The following is a 24,615-nucleotide window of genomic DNA, read 5'->3' on the forward strand; positions in this document are numbered from 1 at the left end:
ACGTTCGGGGACCATCTCCAATTCTATCAATTGGTGGATCAAAGTTCTACGTCACATTGATCGATAATTTCAACAGGAAAGTATGAATTTATTTCCTGAAACACAAGTCAAATCTGTTCGCTACCTTTAAGAAGTGAAAAGTTGAAGTTTGAAAATCAGATCGGCTTCAAAATCAAATGCTTGAGGTTTGACAATGAAAGAGAGTAGAAAAGTTAGAAGTCAAAGCATTTTGTGTTGGATTTGACGCTCGATCGAAATTATGTCGAAACAAGTAAAAAAAGGGTAAAAAAAGGCAAAGGAACACCTTGAGAGGAGAGATCTTTTGGAGCAAAGTAAGCTTAATCACTTAGTTTTTCAATTCTATTTGTAGTTGTGAAAAAAAGCATACATCTAATGAGTATTTTTAGGGGGGAAAGCACTAACGAGCTTCCTAAACTTTCTCCTCAAGTAAGAACCACTAACAATCTTCCTAATTAAACATAATACTTAGTCCAAGACCACAAAAACGTGGTTCACAATTTAGCAACTACTACCAATTCTATGCTCCATAAGTTAGTAACTTATTCTACTAAATCTATTAACAATTCTCCTACAGTTACTTCATAACTTAGTGACTTATTCTACTAAGTCAAGTTTAAAAGCTTAGGTTTTCTGCCACTGAGGAAATTAGATTAACAATAACATTTTCCAATAAGACAAGACAAAATGGTAATGCTGAAAGAATGAACAGAACATTGAATGAGTATGCAATGAGTATGAGGAGTCATTCTTAATTACCAATAAGTATGAGGAGTCATTCTTAATTACCAAAGATATTATGGGTCAATGTTGTAAATACAACAGCTTATTTGATCAATAGAGGGTTGTTAGTACCTTGGAGTTCAAGTTACCACAAGAGGTATGGATAGGAAAAGAACTCAAGTACTCTCACTTGAGAACTTTTTGCTACACTGCATATGTTCATGTTGATCCAGAGAAGAGAGACAAGTTCGACACTGAGGTTGTGAAGTACTACTTCATAGGCCATGGTTTGACATGTTCGGGTATAGGTTTTGGAAAGACAAAATAAAAAATAAAAAAAATCTGAGAGATTATGACATGACTTTTGATGAAAATGTCATGTACAAAGAGAAGAAAGGTTCAGTGACAACGAAGCAAGTGTGAGTTGAAGTTAAGTTGCAAAAAAATTCAACTAGTGATATTGTAGCAAATACTCAAGAAACTTCTGAGATTGTTGCTGAGGAATGAGAGGCGACTCAAGTGACACCTAAGCAGCTATTGAGAAGATCATCCAGAACTATCAGAGTACCATATAGGTATTCATTTTCATTACACTATCTGTTGCTAACTGATGAAGGGAGAACCAGAGTTCTTTGTTGAGACTTTGGAGGATACAACCCAGTGGGAGCAAGTCATGGATAATGAGATGAGTTGGGTGTCTAGGTTTCAAAATTATATTGTTCTTTCATCTATTGTGGTGGGTACGTGGTAATAGTTGAAGTTAGAAAGGAGATGATATGGATGACAAACTATCTAGAAGAATTAGACAAGAAGCAATGCGATAAGATTCTTTATATAAATAATCAGGGTGTGACAGTTGGTGAAGGACCTGATATATCTTCTCGCAGTCTCATTGTAAGTATGAGTTATGTTGGTATGAATCGACTGAGTCAAACTCGAAACATACGAATAAACCTTCTTCATCATCAAAGTGAGGGAACTTACAATTTGACCACATTCTTTAACATTTGAAGTCCAAGAAAAAAAATCTTCTTTTTTGCCTCTATTTTCTGCCCATCTTGGCCTCTTGTAGTTGATTCTCGCCCCTTTTTACCACGGATCCATGACTTAACCAAATTAAACAAACACAACAAAAAGCAAATTAGTTTTAAGGAAAAAGAAAAATTAATAATAGGACTTATCGGGATGTTCTGTTCCAACCTCGATTTCTTCTTCACATTGTTGAAGTCGGATATACATATTACTCCAAAAGAACGATTGAGATACTTGTACCATTCGACGGATGATTAAGAAATGAAGCTGACAATATGTCCCATTCAACTTAGGAAGATTAGTTGGGGTTTGGTGTAATTAAATGAGTGTGTTGCATCATAAGTATATAATTAGGCCAATAATTATAATTTCCCACACACTTTGCTTCACTTCAAACCTAGCTAACCCCTTTTTCATGCCTTTTACCTCCTTTTTCAAGCTATTCAACTCCAACCCTCCCCTTTTCCACCTAATATCTTAACCCCTTTGCTTCAAGAGTTTTTATGTTATTTTAATACGTTTTTTTTATTTATTTATTATATTTCGTCTATTTTTCTATAATATAATATTTGTTTTTGTTGATATCAAATATCTAAAACTTCTTTTTGTATATTATATGGATGATCAGATCGGCAAGGACCATGATTGAGAAGAATTGGATTTGGGTAGACAACGTGTGGTTGGTAAATAAATACACATTTCCTAATATTTAAAAATAAAATAAAATAAAATATACATTATTATACCTAAACTTGTATTGTTTTGCTTGGACACATTGTAAAAGTCTCCCCTAACGATGTCTTGGTTTACTCAATATTTCTTTTCATCATGTGAAGTAATGGTAGGACCCTATCTTGGTTATGACGTAAAATCAATTCATGCTTTTAATTTAATAAACTCCCCTGACTATATATTTAAAACTTTATGCATTAAAATAAATTAACCTAAAGTTCAACTATAGAAAAATAAAATTTTCTTCTTATAGTTGAAAAAAATAGAAGACTATAATCAATAAATATATATATATATATATATAGAAAGGTGACAATTTAGATTATAATGTTGAAATTAAGTATAAGGGCAATAAGATCCCAAGTTTGATTGTTATAGTAAAAAGGGAAAAGTTGAAATAGAAGATAAGTTAATGGATATCATAATGAAAACCATTGGTTGGATGATTCTCAACTTTACTTCTTTGGAAACTATGGGTCTCTTCTCTCTTCTCTTCCCATTGTTTTGATTTATTTATATCTCTCTATTAAAAAATTATAAAAAAAAATTTAAAATATTAGTAAAATTATCGGTTTAATTAAACCTATGTTGAATTACGCCTGAATTAACTATATATTTAAATTTATTAAAATTTAATTATATGATAATAAAGAAATTAAGAATTTCATAAAAAAAATATTAAACAATTTTTAAAGTTGAGAGACTAAATGAAAATATTTGTCTTAATTTTATAAAACTTTCTACAAAAAAAATATTGAGAAAAATATTTTTGAAAAGTATAATAAAAAATAAATATTTTATTTTTTTGATAATTGTTTTTAATTTAGTAATAGTTTCACGTTATATTTTGTTGTTACTTCACTTGGGAAATATCTCAAGAATTTATTAAAAGGCAATTGAAATATTGACATGCAAAAAAGGAATTTAATAGCTCTTATTATGTTTTTCCCTTTTTATTTGTATTGATTTAAATCTTATAATTTTTATAGTTGTGATCATTGACATTTTGTTCTTTTTTTTTCAATTGTCAATTTCTTAATCATAATTAATTAATTTACATTTTTATTAAATATTTGAATTATTAATCAAATATATATATATATATATATATTGTGTGTGTGAGAGATTCCACATCGGTTGGGGAGGAGAACGAAACACTTTTTATAAGGGTGTGGAACCCTCTCTCAAGCAAACGCGTTTTAAAATCCTTGAGAGAAAGTTCGAAAGGGAAAGCTCAAAGAGAANATCGGTTGGGGAGGAGAACGAAACACTTTTTATAAGGGTGTGGAACCCTCTCTCAAGCAAACGCGTTTTAAAATCCTTGAGAGAAAGTTCGAAAGGGAAAGCTCAAAGAGAACAATACCTGCTAGAGGTGGACTTGGGCGATTACAAACGATATCAGAGCCAGACATTAGGCGATGTGCTAGCGAGGAGGCTGAGCCTCGAAGAGGGATGGACATGAGGCAATGTGCCAGCAAGGACATTGGCCCTAAATAGGGTGGCTTTGGTGGGGTCCCACATCGATTGGAGAACCCTCGCCTCCAACAAACCCACGACCATACCTGAAGTCCTACACTTTAGCAAACCCTCAAACCTCACCTTTAAGAAAGGGAAACACGAAAGGCTGAGAGAAAAGGATGGAAGACAAACGGTTTTGTCTCATCGGACATAAACACCTGCAAAACAGAGATCTTCGATCTAGCACACGAACGACGAACAAGACACACAAGAGATTTACACAAGAGACCCAGTAGATGCAAACCTAGCCCGAAGCCCAAGCTACCAGTACGACCCAACCCTCGCGTGAGGAAAACACCACCCATGACGTGTCACCTCCTAAGAGCGACTCGCGCACTCAGCGCTAACAGCTCGACTTGGCTCTAAAGGCTAAAAAATGAGTTATTTGGCTCGGGTTGCACCAATTCCTACATTTTCGATTAAGGCAATTGAGGTCAATATAGCATCCTACTTCCAAGTTTAAGGTGGTTTAGGTTAGAAATTTAAGTTATTTATGTAAATAAGATGAATGTTCGAATAGGAAATAACTCCCCGATGATACTTGGAGCAACTTCGAGGGACGAAATTCAAACGTACTCGAGATTAGGGAGAATACTGGCTAAGGCTAACCAAGAAAGTGGTCTTACTATCGGTATAGTTATATTTAATGTTTACACGTGCCCCGTGGTTTTGAACGTGTCATATATATTGATATGTGTGAATCGATATGACTATGAAATGGTATGTATATGTTATGATATGTGAATTGTATGATAACACTTATGGTACGATGTGTTCAATGATATGTTTGAGATAGGATACGAGAAGGTTGCAATAAACGTAATGTAACGATAAGACTAAGATCTATTCATGAAACGTTATGATAATGATAGATTGATAAAATGATACAATAATTTTATATATAAAAAACGCTATGGTTATGATAGATTGATAAAATGATACAATAAGGTTATGTACAGAAAATGTTGTGGTTATGATAGATTGATAAAATGATACGATAACGTCATCTATAGAAAAAAATATGGTTATGATAGAGTGATAAAAAGATATAATAAGGTTATGTATAGAGAACGCTATGGTTATGATAGATTGATAAAAAAATATGATAAGGTAATGTATAGAAAACACTATGGTTATGATAGATTGATAAAACGATACGATAATGTTATGTATAGAAAACGTTATGATAGATTGATGATACGATACGATAAAGTTATGTATAGAAAAGAATATGATTATGGTAGACTGGCGAGACGATATGGTTAGAATAAGTTTAGGAAACAATATGACCAGGATATGTATATGGAATGATATAACTACGAAATGTTTACGAACTGGTCAAGATATGGGAACGATGTATGTCTGTATATATATCGTAATATAATATGAGAATAATGTGATATATGTTATGGTACAATAGGTTTGATGAATTGATATAACTATGATAAGATATGTTGAAGGCACGCCCGTGATATGCTATGTGATTGTTATAATTTACGATAGGATATAATATGTGCATGATATGGATTGTATGTCTGAAAACATGTAAATGTTATGATACGATATATGTTGACATGAATGATATTATTGACATGCAAAACTACGAACTAACGTGAAATACAACCCCGACATAGCATGCAAAATATGATAAATTATATGATACATGATATGAGAAATGACATAATATGATATGAAAGAAGATGTTAGCGGGGTTGTATTGAATGATAATGAAAATTGAAAAATGTTGGAACCTCATACATTATTGTGTGGATGGATGTTCAGGATATTTGGATGTTGCGTGGCCTCGATAGAACTTGGATGGATTGTGTGGCCTCAATAGGCTTTACTCGACCCTTCAACAAAAATATCTTTGGCCCTTTTGTCTACTCGTTGCCCTTTTCTTACTTGCCTTATTCTAGCTTCAATGCCAACTATGTGTGGTGTGTTGGATGATGCATCTTCTTCTCAGTCAAATCATGACACTCTTCTAGGCCCTAGCATGGTCAAATGTGTGTTACTTGGCTCTTGTCCAATGCCTCGATAGAACTCAACTGGATTGGATGTTTAGTGTAACAATCGGGAATTAAAAAAAAAAAAAAAAAACTCAGTCGCCGGAAAACTTGTGGGTTTTTCGGAGACCGACGCGGAAATGCACCCCACGACCCACACAACGTGCCCAGAACGTCAACCAACCTCCCTCCCCCTTTAGCGTGTCAAAACCTGCAATAGAGAGCAAAGAAAAGGAAGAAAATCAAGAGAGAGTAAGAACCCAAAGCTTTTATGTCGAGCAAAACCATAAACCCGAAAACGCCTCCCCCAACCGCTATACCGAGCAAACAAAACCGGTAAGACCTCTCCGGCCTAATATACATCCATCCAGAGCAAATATATGCCACGTTGTCGTCGTTGTGGTCGGAGGAAGAACCCAAAAACCGATTTTAGAGAAAACGAGATCTGCCTTTCCCGACGTCCTTCAACCAAAAAATTTCGCGGAGGAATAGTAGAAGGTCTAACAGAGAGATTGAGGAGAAGAACGGCGAAAGAGAACGCCAGAAAACGTCACGGGAAAGAGAGAGAGAAAATGTGCCAAAAAAACGTGATGGAGTCGGATAAGGAAGAAGAGGTCCATCGAATTTCGGTCGGACCCGAACTCGATACCCGCGACCCAAATCCGATGAACCTCAATGGATTTTTGTGATTTTTTTTTTATCCCTATTGGTTTGTGTTGAGGAGTACAATAACCTTGTAGAAGGCTTTGAGAATATACACAAGCACAAATGAAGATCGTGTCATGGGTGAAAGGTAGGACTTTTATTTATTTTTACTTTTGAGTGATTATATTTTTATCAATTCTTAATAAAAATGCACGATTCTTGTCTCAATAGGCTTGTATTGAAGAGTTCTACAACTTTTTTTTTGAAAGAACAGACTCCATCGACGTCTACAACGTGAGATATGAACAAAGGAAGGGACGTAGCTGAAAGTAGCGTGTGGGTGGCCAGAGGTTGAAAGTGATTGGTCTAGTCCAATTGAACCAATTTACCTTTTTTAATTTTCTCTACTCGAGGAATTTAAAGAAATTTAGAGTAGCTTTTGAACCATAAAAGTAGCTTCTCGAGCTTTAGATTAATTGATTGTTGTAGTATGTTTGAACACATGCTACGAGAGACGTATTATTAGATTTTACTATCGAACCAAGCTAAAATTATTGATGACAAGCATGTTAAATTTTTATGAAATTAATTAAACAAACTCCAAATTGAATGACAAACTCAAGTGATTCTCACGGATTTATCAAGTAACCCAGGGTTGACAAATTAAATAATATGACATTTCCAATATTTTTAAAAAACATAAATAATCTATTATTAAAAGTTAAATTAAATTTTATGTGAAAATTAAAATATTATAAAACACAAATGAAATTTTAAATTCAACTCCTTAGGCCTATTAAATTATTTTAAAAGTGGAGAGACCTATTACATCATTATTAATATTTAAAGTTTAATTTAAAAATAATAAAATAAAACAATTTAAAAATTATATATTGAACCAATAAACCTTGGGCTAATTCAAAGAGCGCCCGTAGTAGCCAGCCACCTGGACGTGACCAGTTTCCATCAAATAATAGATTATTATCCAACTTTCTATTCATAAAATAATTATATTTCCTTTTTTTTTCCAAAAATAATTCTAAAACTACCATATAATACAAATGTCATTTCTAATCATTACCCCAGTGGAGTCACATAAATAAATATATATATATAATTTAATTTTTTTTCATATCATTAAAGTTATATGTTTTCTTTATTAACGAGTGAATTTGTGAAAGTTAAATTTATGGCAAGAGTAAAATAATACCGTTGGGTTTTTACTATTAAAAGGCTTTATTTATTTCTTTATAGAGATACTTTTAATTTTATTCATTTAGATAAATATTCTGGGATTAAATTTAATTTTTTTTACCGCCTTGATTTTAGGAGTTTAGATTTGTTTGTTAATTGGATTTTGACGTGTTAATTGCTTGATTTTAGACGTCTTGTTGATTAAATTTCGATGAATTAATTAATTGGTTGACTCAACATTTTTTAATTCCGTTTATGACATTAATTTTGGTATTAATTCAAATTTAAAATACAAACCGAAGAAATTAAATATTTAACATTAAAATTTAAAATTAAACAATAATCACATATTGATTAATGTATTACTATGTAGGGCCCATGTTTTTTTATTCATTAGAGTAAAAAAGTTAGAATCAAATTCGTACTTATCTTATAGTAAATCCAATTATGGAATGGTTGATTTCTAATTACAAATAGTTGATGCACAAGTTGAACATAAAAAAATAAAATAGTTTCGTCCTCTTAATTATTTTAAAATATTTTTTTTTTAAAAAAAGAAAGAAATACATAATTCAATAAATAAATTAAAATTAGAAAACAAAATCAATTTGTCATTTTAATTCTTTTAATTATTATTATTTTTTTCAGAACGTCATTATCCAGATATTTTTAATTAAAAAAATCCATTCCATTTTATCGTTGGTGGGCGCCCTTACCAAACAAAAATTAATAATAATTCCAAATTAAGATTTTGACTAAATTAAGAAGAAAAAAAAAAAGAAAAAAAAAAAAAGCAAATAATTATCTTTTTGGGGAAAAAGTAATTAGAATTTAAAATTTATTTATATTTGAATTCGTATTATCCTCCGACTAATTTGCTGTACAGATTAGATTTGAATCTATAAATACCATCTTCCCTCACCTTAATCTTCTCATTCATTATTTCTTCTTTTTCTTCCTATTATTTTCTCTTTCTTTACTTTAATTTCACTCTTTTGCTCGGATGGCTTCTAACCACGGTTCTAGCCGCGGCGCGTTACCCACCGGCTCTGGCTTGATCGTCAGTTTCGGCGAGATGCTGATCGATTTTGTTCCGACTGTTTCCGGCGTGTCTTTGGCAGAGGCGCCTGGATTTCTCAAAGCTCCCGGCGGCGCTCCGGCAAACGTTGCGATCGCTGTTAGCCGACTCGGCGGACGCGCTGCTTTCGTTGGTAAGCTTGGCGAAGATGAGTTTGGACGTATGTTGGAAGGAATCGTTAAGGAAAACGGCGTTTCCGCCGCCGGGATCCGATTCGATCAAGGCGCAAGAACTGCTTTGGCTTTTGTGACTCTACGCGCCGACGGTGAACGTGAGTTTATGTTCTACCGGAACCCTAGTGCCGATATGCTTCTCAAGCCGGAGGAGTTGGATCTCGATCTCATCAGATCCGTAAGTTTTTTTTTATTATTATTTTTATTTAAATCGAATTTTCCCGGAAATTGACTAAGAGTAAGTGGGCCCCACTCTTAGATCTGTAGTACACAAGTAGTGATATTAATGGGTAGTTTCGAGATTTCGCTCTTTTCATGTGTGAATTCTCGATTATACCCGTCAATCGCTCACCGATTAATGGTGGTTTTCCGAGCAAGCCGCCGTGATCCCCTGTTTTTTAGGCGTGAAATTTACAGTCAAATTGAGAAATAATTTAAATGGGTATTGATTTTAGGCGAAGATCTTTCACTATGGATCGATAAGCTTGATCGTGGAGCCGTGCAGATCGGCCCATATGAAGGCGATGGAGGAAGCGAAGAAAGCAGGTGTTCTGCTTTCATACGATCCAAATCTGAGGCTGCCACTGTGGCCGTCAGCAAATGAGGCCCGTGAACAGATCAAGAGCATTTGGAACAAGGCCGACATCATCAAGGTGAGCGATGATGAGCTGAAATTCCTGACGCAAAGCGAGAAGGTGGATGATGAAACCGCCATGTCTCTGTGGCACGATGGGTTGAAGCTCCTCCTGGTCACTCTTGGCGAGAATGGGTGCAGATACTACACCAAGGTACTATTAGCAACGCACCTTTTTTTAATGTGTGGACACTGTTTTCTTAGCGGAGTTGCCGATGTGGGTCTTGATTCGTAGGGTCATCACATCAAATCTCTTACCTGTTGTCATTACCTCACATACTTGGCCCCATTGTTTGTTTCCAAAACACTCCATTCTTTGACATTTTTGCCACTTTTGACCCACACATTCTTCATTACAGAACTTCCGGGGGTCTGTGGATCCATTCAAGGTTAAGGCAGTGGACACTACTGGTGCTGGTGACTCATTTGTGGGTGCTCTTCTTTGCAAGATTGTGGACGACCAATCTGTGCTCCAGGTACTTAATTTGTTGGGTTTATTAAAATGATTATCAAACGAGATCTTAATTGGAATTAATTGGAATTGTTGTTGGTTGTTGTAGGACGAGAAGAAATTGAGGGAGATACTAACGTTTGCGAATGCTTGTGGAGCCATTACAACAACCAAGAAGGGAGCAATCCCAGCTCTTCCATCGGAGGCAGACGTTGCAGCTTTGATCAAGGCTTCTCCGTAGAAATCCTTTATCCTTTTTCGTTTTGGTTCGGTTCAGTTTAGTTTCTAATTTGCCTTTTACAAATGAATTTAAAATTCATTTTTTTTTTTTTTTTTTTTTTTTTTTTTTTTNAAGCTTTTTACGTTTGGATTACACCTTATTTTTTCTACTATCTATATCATTTTCTCAATGAAGAAGTTAGGTTCGAATTCTAATAACACACATGTTGAATTTAATCTACAAAATTGGGACTACCAAATAAAAAATGGATAATACAGATGTGACATTATTATATAGATGGCAATTATGGAGCATGTGGAAAGTGGATGCAAAACTTTATATTATAATATGTGATGTATCTCATATTGTAGATATGTTTAACGACCCAATCTAACTCTCTATTTACGGAGTGGATTTTTTTTATTAATAAATGCAAACTCAACCCAAAATTGGGGAAAAGTGGGAAAAGTGCTTTTCGGATTGCACACCTGAATTGCCAAATCACAACTCAGCGGTATAAATTCCAAACTAAGAAAGAAAAGAGTCTGAGAATCGATGAGATTGTGCGCTTACTATGAGTATGAGAATCCATGAATTCCTTTGCGTAAATCACACCTCTCATATTGATTAAATTCGTTTAAATCAAATCTAATTTAAATAACTAAATCAAATCTAAATCAATCCTAATACAAATCTAAATCAATCCTAACAATTCTTCATAGTTCCATAGTTCTAACTCCAAGAAATAGCTAATACAAATCTAAATCAATCTTAACTAAATCAATCTTAACCATTCATAGTTCTAACTTCAAGAAACAACTAATTGTTCCGGTGTGCCATAATGTACCAACTCCACAGTGCTAACCTTTGTGAGCTCTCGAAGGAAATGGAAACGCACATCTATGTGTTTATTTTGACCGTGCATTACTGGGTTTTTTGAAAGCTTGATAGCCGAGCTACTATCACAATGAATAATAGTTGACTTGTCTTAATTTTGACCGCTTTTCCAACACCCTTAATAGTTGACTTGTCTTGATTCGACCCAACTTTTCCAACACCCTTTTTAACCAGTACGCTTTTCCAACACCCTTAATAGTTGACTTGTCTTGATTCGACCCAACTTTTCCAACACCCTTTTTAACCATACTGGCATGCACAGCTATGAATTCTGCTCTGAAGATAGACTTACTATTGGTTGTTTCTTTGACTATGATATTGCTCCATAACTCAATAAGAACACATAGTTTGAAGTACTCTTTCTCTCATCCAAATCTCCAGCGTAATCATGCAACAAAATCATCATCTACCCAGTTGTTCCCTTCAAATAACGTAGTACCCTTTCCGATAGAAAATTCCAAACCCAGTTGTTCCCTTCAAATAACGTAGTACCCTTTTTGTTGCCTGTAAACGAAGCTTAGTGGGATTCTCCATATATCTACTAATCAAATTCACTACAAACATTATGTCTGGTCGAGTTGCTGTGAAATAATTAAGACTGCCTACAACTTGCTTATAGTAGGTTCTGTCCATGTTTATTCCGGACAATAGGACTGAACAGAATTACTTTTGTCCATTCCAAACCGCTTCAACACCTCCAAAACATACTTCTTCTAACTTATAAAAATACCACTGGATTTTTGTAAGACTTCAAGGCCAAGAAAATACCTCATCTTACCAAGATGTGTCATGTCAAACTCATTTTCATTGAATTTTTAAACTCGGTAAACATTAATTCATCATTTCCAGTAAACATGAGATGATCGACATAGAGACTTACAATTAATACTTTGGCTTCTTTTCCTCTCTTAAAATATGCTCATAGTCACACTTCTCAAAACCTTCCTTCATAAAATAGGCTTCTATACCGCTGTACAAAGCACGTGGAGCTTGCTTAAGCCCATAGATTGCCTTCTTTAACTTGTAAACCTTCTGCTCATGTCCCTTTTGCACATATCCACAGGGTTGCTCCACAAAGACCTTTTCATTCAAATCACCATATAGAAATGCAGATTTCACATCCAAATGATAGATGGACTAGCCTCTTTGAGCTGCAAATGCTACCACCAAACGAATTGTCTCCATGCGCGCAACAGGTGCAAATACTTCAGTATAGTCTATCCCATGCTCTTGAATATACCCCTTTGCTATAAGCCTAGCCTTGTATTTGTCGACTTCCCAATTTTCATTGAATTTCGTCTTATAAATCCATTTTACTCCAACCTTCTTTCCGCCTCAGGTAACTCCATCAATTCTCATATGTCATTTTTGTTTATTGCTTCCATTTCCAAATCCATGCTTGCCTCCATTTCTCACTCTTCAATGCGTCTTCAAAGTTTACAGGATCAGTAGTGGAAGACAGGTCAAGTGAGATTCATTATCTTCTTCATAAAGATTTTCTCCTGTTGCATAGTCTCTCACCCATACGGGTGGTCTCCTATTCCTCCTCTTATTCGAGCTAGGAAAGCTTGTTTCAGTCGGAGAAGGAGAGCTTGCTTTAGCCAAAGAGCCAGAGGAAATATTTACTCTGCAGTATTTTCCTTTGCATCTTCTATATCAGATTCGCTCCCTTCTTCATTTTCATCAAACACATTTGCTGTCTCCTCTTGATCACCCCATTCCAGATCGCACATAATGGATTCTTCATAGGTCTTATCCCAGTCCCAACTCTGATCCTCCTCGAATACAACATCCCTACTTATTATGATCCTTTGTGAAGTTGGATCATAGAAGTAAGCCTTTTGACTCTTCATTGACTCCCAGCAAAACACAACTCAAACGCTTATCATCCAGCTTAGTTCTTTTACAGTCAGGCACATGAACATGAGAGATGCATCCAAAAACTCTAAAATGCTTAACTGAAGGTTTGACTCCACTCCAAGCTTCTTTTGGAGTTTTATTTTTGACAGCCAATGTTGGAGTTCGATTCAGTACATGCACAGTCCAGTTAACTGCTTCACGCCAGAAACTTTTCGGAATTTTCTTTTCTAAAATTATACCACGAACCATATTCATAATAGTTCTATTTTTTTCGTTCCGCAACTCCATTCTGCTGTGCCGTGTATGTAGCTGTCAGTTGTCTTTGTATACCATTTACATCACAAAAATTGGTGAATTCTTGTGATGTAAACGCTCCTCCTTGATCAGTTCGTAAGACTTTAATAAATGAGTTTGTTTCCTTCTCAACATGAATCTTAAAGTTTTTAAATACGGGAAAGACTTCTGATTTTTCTATTAAGAAATAAACCCATGTTTTTCTGCTAAAGTCATATGTGAAAGTAATAAAGCACATTTTCTTGCTGTTTGAGATGAGTTTGATCAGTCCACAAATATCAGCATGCATCAATTGGAGAATTTTTGAAGCTTACCATGTGCTCATTTCTGGAAACGAGTGCCTTTGTTGCTTACCCATCAGATAATTTTTACACAGTTTCAATAGAGACTTGAGCTGTGGTAAACCATCCACCATCTTCCTTTGCCTCTAAAGCTTCCACGACCTTGACTCCTTCCTCTAGATTGTTCACCATGAGTGATCTTCAAAGCATGTTCTTCTTCAACATGAGAACTCATGCGTTGTTCATGCACAAGCAGACTGCTTTGTACCTCATCAATGGTTAAAATGGTTGTATCCTTGGACTCCTCAATGGAACACACAATATAATCAAACTTGGGAGTCATAGATCTCAGAANCCTCAATGGAACAAACAATATAATCAAACTTGGGAGTCATAGATCTCAGAATCTTTTCAACAACTTCAACATCTCCTTTGTTCTCACCATTTATTTTCATCTTGTTGGTTATGCTAAGGGTCCGAGCAAAATACTCATTTACAGATTCTCATGCCTTCATGNATGTGCACGCTTTACTCGTGTCGAACCTTGATATTTCTGCTTCATAGAGTCCTATATGTTCTTTGCTGTATCCTTGTTGAGGATTGTCTCCAAGATCGAACGATCTAATGCTTGAAATAGATAATTCTTTGCTTTCAAATCTTTCAACTTCTGATCTTCAATGTGCTTCTTCTGGGCATCTGTGAAAACGATGTCTTCTGTTGCTGCAGAAATCCCGTTCTCCACCAAATCCCAGTACTCCTCTGAATGCAAAAAGTTTTCCATGAGCATCACCCAATGATTATAGTACCCGTCAAATTTCGGAATTGCAGGCTGCACAAATGAACTCTCCATCGACATACTTTTATTATGACACACGTAGAATTCTGCTTCTTCTAGTTTTAACTAGTTTAGGGCATGACTCTGATACCACAATGTTAGGAACAAAGAGAGAAAACTGGAAAGATCAGATAAATTGGAAGAAATCTCACTTTCTATTGAAGAATGAAATTGACTATTATATAGTATTACAAAACTCGTCAAGTTGATCTTTGAGACAAAGTCAAGTTGATATTTGAGACATTACTAAACTCGTCATTGGAGAAGTTCGAATGAAAAGGTTATCATTTATCGATGTTAGATAAAACCTGAGTTTTTGAGTTTTTTCTTATTTAGATTCACACGATTTCAGAATACCTCCGTTTTGACCATTTGACAAACACGCCCGAATGGATCACCAAAGTTTTAGACGGCAATTTTGTAGGTAGTGGCACAGATTTAGTTGGCCACTCTCAGCCATTTTTAGAATAGGTTATATTTAAATAGGAATCTGTTTAGAAGATTTCATAACCTGATTTTGAGCGCAGTTAGAATTTCAGCCATTCTCTCTCTTCGTTATTTTATGCATCTTATTTTTTCTTCCAACAACCTCCTGTCGACGATTTCCTCGCACCAAAAAGAAAAGATTTCCCTCGTCGATTATCGAAAAACAACAAGTGGTATCAGAGCCCAGGTTGAAGCCATCGGTGTATATCATTGCGGAGGAGCCAATTTATCAACAATCAAGTTGAATATCTCAAGTAGTTAGAGTGTCGACCTAACAACACACAGGTCTCAGGTTCGAGTAGAAGAAAATGCAAAGTGTGAAAATAAGCACATCGTAGGTTCCATCCCGAGCAGGCTCGCTCACTCCTCCACGTCGACACCGTGATGACGGGCGTTGAGTTGTCATTGAGCGAGTGATCAGGGAGACAACGACCACCATCGTTTAGTATCCGATATTGACAAGGTCCAACTATAATGAGCAGACTTTGATGATGCGCGTCAACCTACGGCACAAGGGTGTTATGGCACGCTGTCGAGCTAGAGAAAAGGAGAAACGATTGAGTATCGGGGGAGGATCGGCTGACGTTCGTCGGCAAAGGCAAGGCGGTAAGAAGCCGTGGAAATCAGAGGGCGAATCAAAAGAAGGAGGCAATCATCACAAGCTGACTGGCGGCGCGCCAACTCGAAGAAGAGGTGGCCGAACAAGACGTGGAGTCTGGAGGACATGCCGCTAGGGGCACCGAGCCATAGGGCTCAAATCAGAGTTTTTCCTTATTTAGATTCACACGATTTCAGAATACCTCATGCCGCCAAGGGAACCGAGCCATAGGGCTCAAATCAGAGTTTTTCCTTATTTAGATTCACACGATTTCAGAATACCTCATGCCGCCAGGGCACCGAGCCATAGGGCTCAAATCAGAGTTTTTCCTTATTTAGATTCACATGATTTCAGAATACCTCCGTTTTGACCATTTGACAAACACGAATGGATCACCAAAGTTTTAGACCGCAATTTTGTAGGGAGTGGCACAGATTTAGTTCGCCACTGTCAGCCATTTTTAGAATAGGTTATATTTAAATAGGAAATCTGTTCAGAAGATTTCATAACCTATTTTAAGCGAATTTCAGCCATTCTCTCTCACCAAAAAGAAAGGATTTCCCTCGTCGATTATCGAAAAACAACAAGGGATTGCAATCAGAGTATAGAAGTTTCGTTATTGCTATACAAGGATGGTCTAACTTATAGAGTTTGAAACTTTGCTAGCTAGCCAAGAAGCCATGACTAAGAAAATGGGAGACATCACGCTGAAGGGTGAAAAAGAAGCACTCTACACTAATGAAAGTCAGAGCAACAATAAGCTACATGGATACAAAAATGGTGACAAAGACAAAAGTCACCAAGGAATCACACAACTTAGGAGAGTTAAGAAGAATTACAACAAGAGTTTTCAAGAAAATTTGAAGACATTTGCTTCAATCGTGGGAAGAAGGATATATGTTTAAGGATTTTTGATCTAAGAAAAAGTTCATTGAGAGCAATGCAGCAACCTCCAAAATGGAAATGGAGGATTGATGGGATGTAGAGGTACTATATCCCTTAAAAGAAGATCAACTAACACTCATGGCAATGATGGAAGAGAATGCAAATTATGAGAATGATTAGGTTATTGATTCAAGATGCTCAAACCACCTAACTGGTGATCAGAGTGGCGCAATGAAAGCACTGCGGTCTTCAGAGAAGAAAGTCTTACGAGACTCAAACAATATTGGATAAATACTTCCACAAAAGACAAGGGAGAAAATTGCACAAATATGGTGAAGATGTTCTATTTATAAAATAAAGAACAGTTAAAATGCATTCTCTCCAAAAATGAAGTGGAACATGTGACTGAAAGATAAAAGACCTAGCTACATTTAGGATATGTCGATGCTATTGTTCTACAACTCCATTTTGTTATGGAGTATAGAATTTCAATGCCACGAGAAGTAAAAAATGGTAGCTAAGATAGAAACCCAGTCCCATTGTCTGATCATACTATCTTGATAGTAATGTGAAATTGGATTTGAGCGAATTTAACAAAGTTCATTAACAAATGTTGTACTCCGATTTATGTTGTATAAGAAAAACCCAAGTATATTGAGTAAAATCATCAACAACGGTGAGAAAGAAACGCAAACCAGAATGGGTAGAGATTTTATGAGGTCCCCAAACATCACAATTTAACATATCAAAGACAAAATGTGTTGTTATTGAGGTTCTTAGAAAAGACAACTAGTTTGTTTTGCTAATGGGCCAATTGATCAACTAGAAATTTAAAACGAAAAAATGAAGGATGACTTAGGCGTAAATGCCACAAATCATATGACTGAAATACTTGATAAGCTGAAGGTTTGATTAGAGAGGAAGAAATATGATAGAGACCTCCAAATTTTTTACCTGAGCCAATCATCTTACCCGTAGCCAAGTACTGCATAACACAAGAATTAGGATAGAAGGTGAGAACATTTCAAGTCATTGGTAGTTTGCTTATGAACATCATGTTTAAATTGAATGAAGGTACACATAAAAATTATTTAATTTAAGGTCAAGATTAAAGGAAACATTGCTAGTATGTGACACATGTGTTGTCCCTCCATCCATTAGGAAAATTTACTGTAAAATTGATTGCCGTCTTTGGTTTAGTCATAACAGAAGCTTCAGATATTATGATCGGTAGCTCCATTATTAAGAATCCGTAAATTAGAACTAGCTAAGTTAATGGATCATGTAGATACTAAAAACAAACTTGCAATATTGATGTAACTGTTAGAATTACCAGAAGGATGACGATTGAGTGTAGATAAGGCTTGCGCTATCTGCTGTAATTGCTTAGAAGAAAAATTTGAAATGAAATTAAGTGACAGACTGTTCTTCTCTATTCAGCTGAGAAGCATCAATCATATTTGCAGATGATCGATATCCATGATTGCTGCGTTGATTGACTTGTACTATCTTTCCAGAATTATTTTTCTATCGACATCAAACTTTTGTATGTCCCTTTTTATCACAAAGTTTATAGTAAAACTTAAGGATTCAACACTCATCGATTGTATAACCAGTTCTATTGCAGTGTTCACATAATTTGTCCTTGTAAATTTTGAATATGTTGCCTTCTTCGCATTGCTGTACAGTTGATAAATTCTCAATAAATTCAGAAGTTACCTGACATTGCATATCTTCTTGTACAAGTAATGAATAGGCTTGCCTCACATTAGGTAATGGAGTCATCATCAACATGACCTTGCCATTTTATAAGACTCATTGAGCCCCCTGAGTTGTTGCATCAACTTGTCTCGCTTTCAATTCATCGCAAAATGCTTTGAGGTTGGTGAAACATGCTGACAGTGCCATGGTTCATTGTGATATTATTGCTATAACATTTGTATTTGAACAATTGCTGGAGCATTCTTTTGTGAGAATTGATCATAAAGATCAATCCACACTTGATCAGCTGTCTTGGCGTGAATAATACTTTCAGCAATATCTAGTTCAACTGAATGAGTTAACCAAAATAATACCATACTGCGACACTGGTTCCCGAGTTTAAATTCTTTTGAATTTGCCTCTTGAGATGGTTCTTCAATTGTGCCATTAATGAAACCAAATTTCTTTATGCAATAAGGGCATGCATAGCTCATTCACTCCTAAATTGGTAATTTATCCCATTTAATTTGATTGGAACAAGTGCATATGAGAGTGTTGAATGTAGTAGGGATGTGTATAATGGTTTTGAAGCTATATTTGGCTGATTTTGCGATTAAAAGAAATAAAAGAAATTTTGATATTTAAGAACACCAAAGATCGGTGCTCTAATACCATGTTAAGAATGAGAAATAAGAGTAAGATAAAAAATTAATGTTCACAATATTTAATACGATACAAGTTACCAACTAACTCCTAACAATATTTAAATAGGATACAAGCTACCACTTAACTAAGCATATAAAATCGTTCTTGACTCAAAATCATTTGAACCAATTAGAAAAAACAAGTTGGTTGGGTTAGCTAAAGTTCTATCGAAATTTCTTTGAAAGCATATAAAATCGTTCCCAAACTTAAAATCATTTGAACTCATTCGAAATCAAGTTGGTTGGGTTAGCTAAAGTTCTTTCCAACTTTCTTTGAAAGCATATAAAATCGTTCCCTGACTCAAAATCTTTTGAACCAATTTAAAATCACGTTGGTTGGATTTGTACCTAACACGAATAGAGTTTAGGACTCAACCCAACCCTCCATTTTTAAATTGGGTTTGATTGAGTTATGAAGTTGTTTTTTTTTAAATTATTTAAAAAAAAAAAAAACCTTATTTACCAGATTAATAATTAAAATTTCAAAAAACTAAAATATTCACGCCTCATCCTACTCATGAAAGTCAAATATTATAATCTTAAAAGTCAAGTGAAATTGAATCTATTTTCGGGTGGGTCAAGTTTGCGCTCCCAAAACTAAGTGAACGACTCAAATCTTGGATTTTTAAAAAATTCAACCCAACTGAAACGGAAACAAAATGGGAGGTGTGAAGTTAAAAAGTTGATCCAAATGAGTTCATAATTTTGTTTGGTAAATTGTAAAATGGGAAATCCAAAAGGGTAGTTAGGCAAGAAAGTGTGCGTTTAATTATAAAGTCCAATCTATCTCCCCCAACCGACCTCAAAAATTGGCGGAGCATTCCCAATTTTCTAATACCCACACAACAAAATTCTGAGCTTCTCCAAAAGCATGCCCCCTATATTTTAGATTCCTCAATACCCCATCATGCACACCACCACTCCCACTTTTTTTAACTCATGCCTCCCCTTATAAATCCACCTCTTTCCCCAATCTCCTTCAATTCCCCCACACCATGGCGGACCTCATCCCCGGGAAGAGGAGGAGACCCGCCGCCACCACCACCACCACCACCACCACCACCACCACCACCACCCGCGGAGACAGGGTGTTCCGCTTCAAGACCTTCGGGAAGAATGGCCATCCTACCCACTTTCTCGGCCGCTTCTGGGAGAACGTGGAGGCTCTCCTAGGGTTCGGCCACTGGGAAACTGGAGAGTCTCCCAACAGCTTCCGGTGTTCGTCCTTTCGCCTGCAGGTTCAGCGCCACCCCCCCTTCCATGTCGTGCTGTTTGTGGTGGAGGAGCCGGCTGAGGCGGCTACCGCGGCCGCCAGGCACTGCAAACAATGCCAGTATGTTGGTAAGTTCTTTTTTTTATTTTTTATTTAATTTTGATCAAACATTTAGTATTTATTTCTTTGAATTTTTTTTTTTTAATATTAATTCAATATAATTTAATTTAATTCTCTTATTAAATTATTTTTTAAAAAGTTTATTACTAAAATATAAGTACTACATCAATAATATTCATTTGTGATGAGTTATTTATTGATTGAGGTGTGTAATAGTATTCTAAATTGGGGCAATACACTTTCAGGGTGGGGACATCATATGATATGCAATAAAAGATATCACTTTGTGTTGCCATCAAAGGAGACGATGATGGCTGCTTCTTCAAACAGCAAAAGCATGTTGAGTTCGAGGCTGATGGAATTACAAGGCCATATTCTTCATGGGGTTTTCCACTCCAATGGCTTCGGCCATTTGTTGTGTCTTAATGGCCTTGAAATGGGCAATTCTTTACCCGGCTACATTGTGATGGACTTTTGGGATCGCTTGTGCAATGCACTTAAAGCAAGGTTAGGCCTATTTTATAAAACTTACTTACTTTTACAACAATTTTCATACGTATTTGACATAATCATATCTTAAATATTCATTTACTTTGATGAGAAACGCAACATAGAAAGGTGAGTTTGAGGGATATTGCACAAAAGAAGGGAATGGAACTGAGGCTACTCCACAGCATTGCTTATGGCCAGCCATGGTTCGCCCAATGGGGCTACAAATTCAGCCGTGGTGCATTCAAAGTCACCATTCAAATGAACCAAAGAGCCATTGAAGCCCTTCAAACCCTCCCTCTTTCGCTACTTCTCCACCACCTTGTCATTGCTCATCCACACATTCCCTTCATTTTCTCTAAGTACCAATCCCTCTCCATCCACCCTCTTCACACCCTCCAAGACCTCCTCCAATTCATGCTCAATCTCAAATCCCCTCTCCCCACACAAAATTCATTACAACAACACTCCCATACCTTGCCTGGATTCTTGCTCGAAAACTCATCTCGATGGTCCCCAAAGCGTGTTGAGATGGCGGTTCGAGTCATCGTCGAGGCATTGAAACGAGCCGAATTTCGATGGGTATCACGACAGGAGGTACGGGATGCCGCTCGTATTTATATCGGCGATACGGGGTTGTTGGATTTTGTGTTGAAATCATTGGGAAATCATGTTGTTGGAAATTATTTGGTACGAAGAACACTAAATCCGGTGACTAAAGTGCTTGAGTATTGCTTGCAAGATGTTTGTAGTAGCGTTCAAATGAAACCTAGGTGTGTTAATTTACCATTAACTTCAAAAGCTTTAAATGTAATAGAAAATTAATTTATTATAATTATTATTATTTTTCATTTACATTTTGAACAAGGTGTATAGTTGGGAGAGCGGAGTTGGCTAAGGATATATCCAACGTCTACAAATACATTCTTGGAGACCAAAAGGCATTGCAAGCTAAAGGAATCCTTCCCACTCTAACAATGGCTTCCGAGATCATCCTCGACTCGAAGTTCCTGGTCAAGGAGTATACGACCGAGCCACAGGTGAAAACTAAGCTCGAAACGGAAGGCAAACAACACATATTGTGCACAATTAGAGTGAAAAGACAAGAAGCAACAACAACACTTCCATATGAATGCATTGGATTGAAGAACAATGGCACCATTGATGAGCTAAAGAAGGAGGTGGAAAGGAACTTCAAGGAAATGTATTGGGGATTGAGTAGGTTTGTAGTGGAAAGGATAGTGGATTTGGAGGCAAAAGGGAGGGATTTAGTGTTTGAGTTGATGGAAGTTGGTGGGAAGTTGGTGTTTGAAGGAAGTGGAGAAGATGAAGGGAGGGTTTTGATAAACAATAATGATGGAATTGAGAAGAGAATTATGGAATGTGTTTGTGGAGCTGTGGAAGATGATGGGGAGAGGATGGTAGCTTGTGATATATGTGAAATTTGGCAGCATACAAGGTGTGTTCAAATACCAAATGAACAACAAGTTCCTCAAATTTTTATTTGTAATAGGTGTGATCAAGAAATTGCATTGCTACACTCCTTGCCTTAGATGCTATCCATATTTGTGTGCTTCAACAATAAAGACTCTTTTAAGTGTTTCTTTGCTAATTCCATACCTCCTTCTTTATAATTAATCATTTCATTCGAGCGAAATTGTCAAAAGAAATGCCGATACTTACTTTAGTTGTAATAAATTTTACGGTTATTTTAAAGAGGTCTCCCGTTTTAAGTGTGTGTAATCAAGTTGAGTCGTCGTAATTATACATGAGACTCTTGCCTTTACTTGAAAAAAGAACAAACATAGAATGAGCAATAAAAAAGGTTAAGACATCTATATGAACTCTAAAGAGAATGAGTTTCATTTATTCTTAAACGGTTACAAGTGTTGGGTGGATGATAATTTCTTTAACCTAGTTTAAGACTTTTATTTAGTTTAGGGTTACATTTACAGAGTGACTAATTATGGTCATAAAATATGAAAGATTAAAACTCTTGAAATGTGTCGTGGAAGGTAAGGGTTGAATAGTGGCTAATATGGTCATAAAAACATGTATGTTGTCTTTGTAAAATAGACTTGGAAAATGTAGTGAAAAAGACATTTGTGTTTTCATTTAGTCAATTACTAAGTTTATTTGCAATTGTATGTAGTCTATGCTGCATGTTTAAAATCATTCAAACTTGACATGTTCAATCTTACTTATGGAGTGATTCGAGTCTCAAATAAGTGTTCTTGTCTTGAGATAGTTAATCAACAAGGTAATCCGAATATTACTTCCTCTTGAGGTTTATTTTTTTCTTATTATTTTTGGAGTTCTTAGAAAAGTTAGATTGGAAGGTCATGTTTTCAACTGGTTGTTCGATCAGATCTCAAGAGTTTCTTATCATATTCAGTAAGTGATCTCAATGGAGTAGAAAATATAATCACTTGCATCATGGTTAATAATGAGTGGGGCCTACTTTTCTGGACTATTTTTTGAGTCGAAAATGCTTTCAAAATGATCTAAAATGATCAAGTTAAGCCAACTAAATCGAAGAAGTGGACGGAAGATTTGTTTTTCGTTTTCAATTAGACTATAACACATGAAGAGCGTAGAACCTTAATTATTATGGATAAGCTCATGTTGTCCACCATTTAATTTGATATCACAAGTGGATTATTTGTTAAAATGTTGGATGCTTTTGGTATGAGAAGAAACTTGGTTAGTATTCAAGTGAGCACACATTTAGTGAACATAACATAACCCTAATTAAACCAATAGGTATAGCTATTTACTTTCCAAATCTCACACAATTCTCTTTACTAACATAATGTTGCCAATATAGATAGGTGTGATTTTGGTGATTAGTTGATCACACTAATATGTTACCCAAAAATCATAAAGTCATAAAATCGAGCTATATTTCTAGCACGAAAATAGAGATTTTTATATTTTTGGATCGTCTTCATGACTTAGTTAACAACACTCATTAAATATAGATAATTAATTTTTCTTTAATTTTAAAAAATTAAAATTTAAAATAAACTGGGCTTTCTTATAGAGTTCAAAGGTTCATTTAAAGCGTGAAATACATTATCTAAACATTCATACGCTCAACGGAGAGATAACATCCATCAACCACTCATAGAATAGATTAAAACATCACATCATCTTTTCTAGTGCAACGGAATACATTTAAAACAACATGCATCTTAAAAATCTCATCCTAGGGGCGGTTCAATAATTTTCCAAAACATACACAACATTCTCATCTAAATTGTCCTCCTCAAGTCCTATTCATGCATAATCTAACCATTTAGGAAAGTTATGCTTGAATTCTAGCATGTCCTAGATATCGAAATACTTGTAGGCCCAGTAACCAACCTATTTGTAGGCTCTTATCGCATCCTTGACCTAGTCAGGAAGCCACAAACTTTACTCTAGGCTCTAAGTGTATTGCTCTTTTTGTGTGCAGTCTTGGGTAGCTAGCTGAGCCTATGCAGCAATAATCGATGTTTGATATTGAGGTGCTACCTCAACAAATTTTAAGTAACAGGTGGAGACAACATGGTGAGTGCTAGCCTGCTTGATAAGAATCATGGTGTTCTAAATGTTCCAAACTAGACCTATTACATGATTCAAGGCTAAGAAGATTCAACAAGCATTCATTCTTCAACCACAAAATTGGATAGGCTCGGTTCAACCATAATTTTATGTGTTACAAGCTAATTCGATTGAGAAATGACCATTTGGAGGTTCAGAAATGAATATTTGCACGGTTGAAATAGTGGATGAGATTGCTATCCATTACACCTGATAAATTATTAGAAACTTTATTTATTA

General features: G+C 35.7%; 2 protein-coding genes across 2 annotated transcripts; both read left to right on the forward strand.

The window, feature by feature from the left end:
• The first annotated feature begins 8,797 nt into the window (after positions 1-8,797).
• LOC111806509 (probable fructokinase-4) lies at positions 8,798-10,536 on the forward strand. The gene is made up of 4 exons (XM_023691856.1): positions 8,798-9,300; positions 9,578-9,910; positions 10,116-10,232; positions 10,317-10,536. The coding sequence occupies exons 1-4, from the start codon at positions 8,875-8,877 to the stop codon at positions 10,446-10,448; spliced, it is 1,008 nt and encodes a 335-aa protein (XP_023547624.1). The 5' UTR covers positions 8,798-8,874; the 3' UTR covers positions 10,449-10,536.
• Positions 10,537-19,963: 9,427 nt separating this feature from the next.
• Positions 19,964-22,425, forward strand: LOC111807076 (PHD finger protein MALE STERILITY 1). Its single transcript, XM_023692653.1, has 4 exons — positions 19,964-20,309; positions 20,547-20,808; positions 20,916-21,563; positions 21,659-22,425. Exons 1-4 carry the CDS (start codon positions 19,964-19,966, stop codon positions 22,341-22,343), a joined length of 1,941 nt encoding a protein of 646 aa, XP_023548421.1. The 3' UTR covers positions 22,344-22,425.
• The last annotated feature ends 2,190 nt before the right edge of the window (positions 22,426-24,615 follow it).

This window comes from Cucurbita pepo, chromosome LG12 (genome assembly GCF_002806865.2).
Source record: "Cucurbita pepo subsp. pepo cultivar mu-cu-16 chromosome LG12, ASM280686v2, whole genome shotgun sequence".
NCBI classification, from domain to species: domain Eukaryota; kingdom Viridiplantae; phylum Streptophyta; class Magnoliopsida; order Cucurbitales; family Cucurbitaceae; genus Cucurbita; species Cucurbita pepo.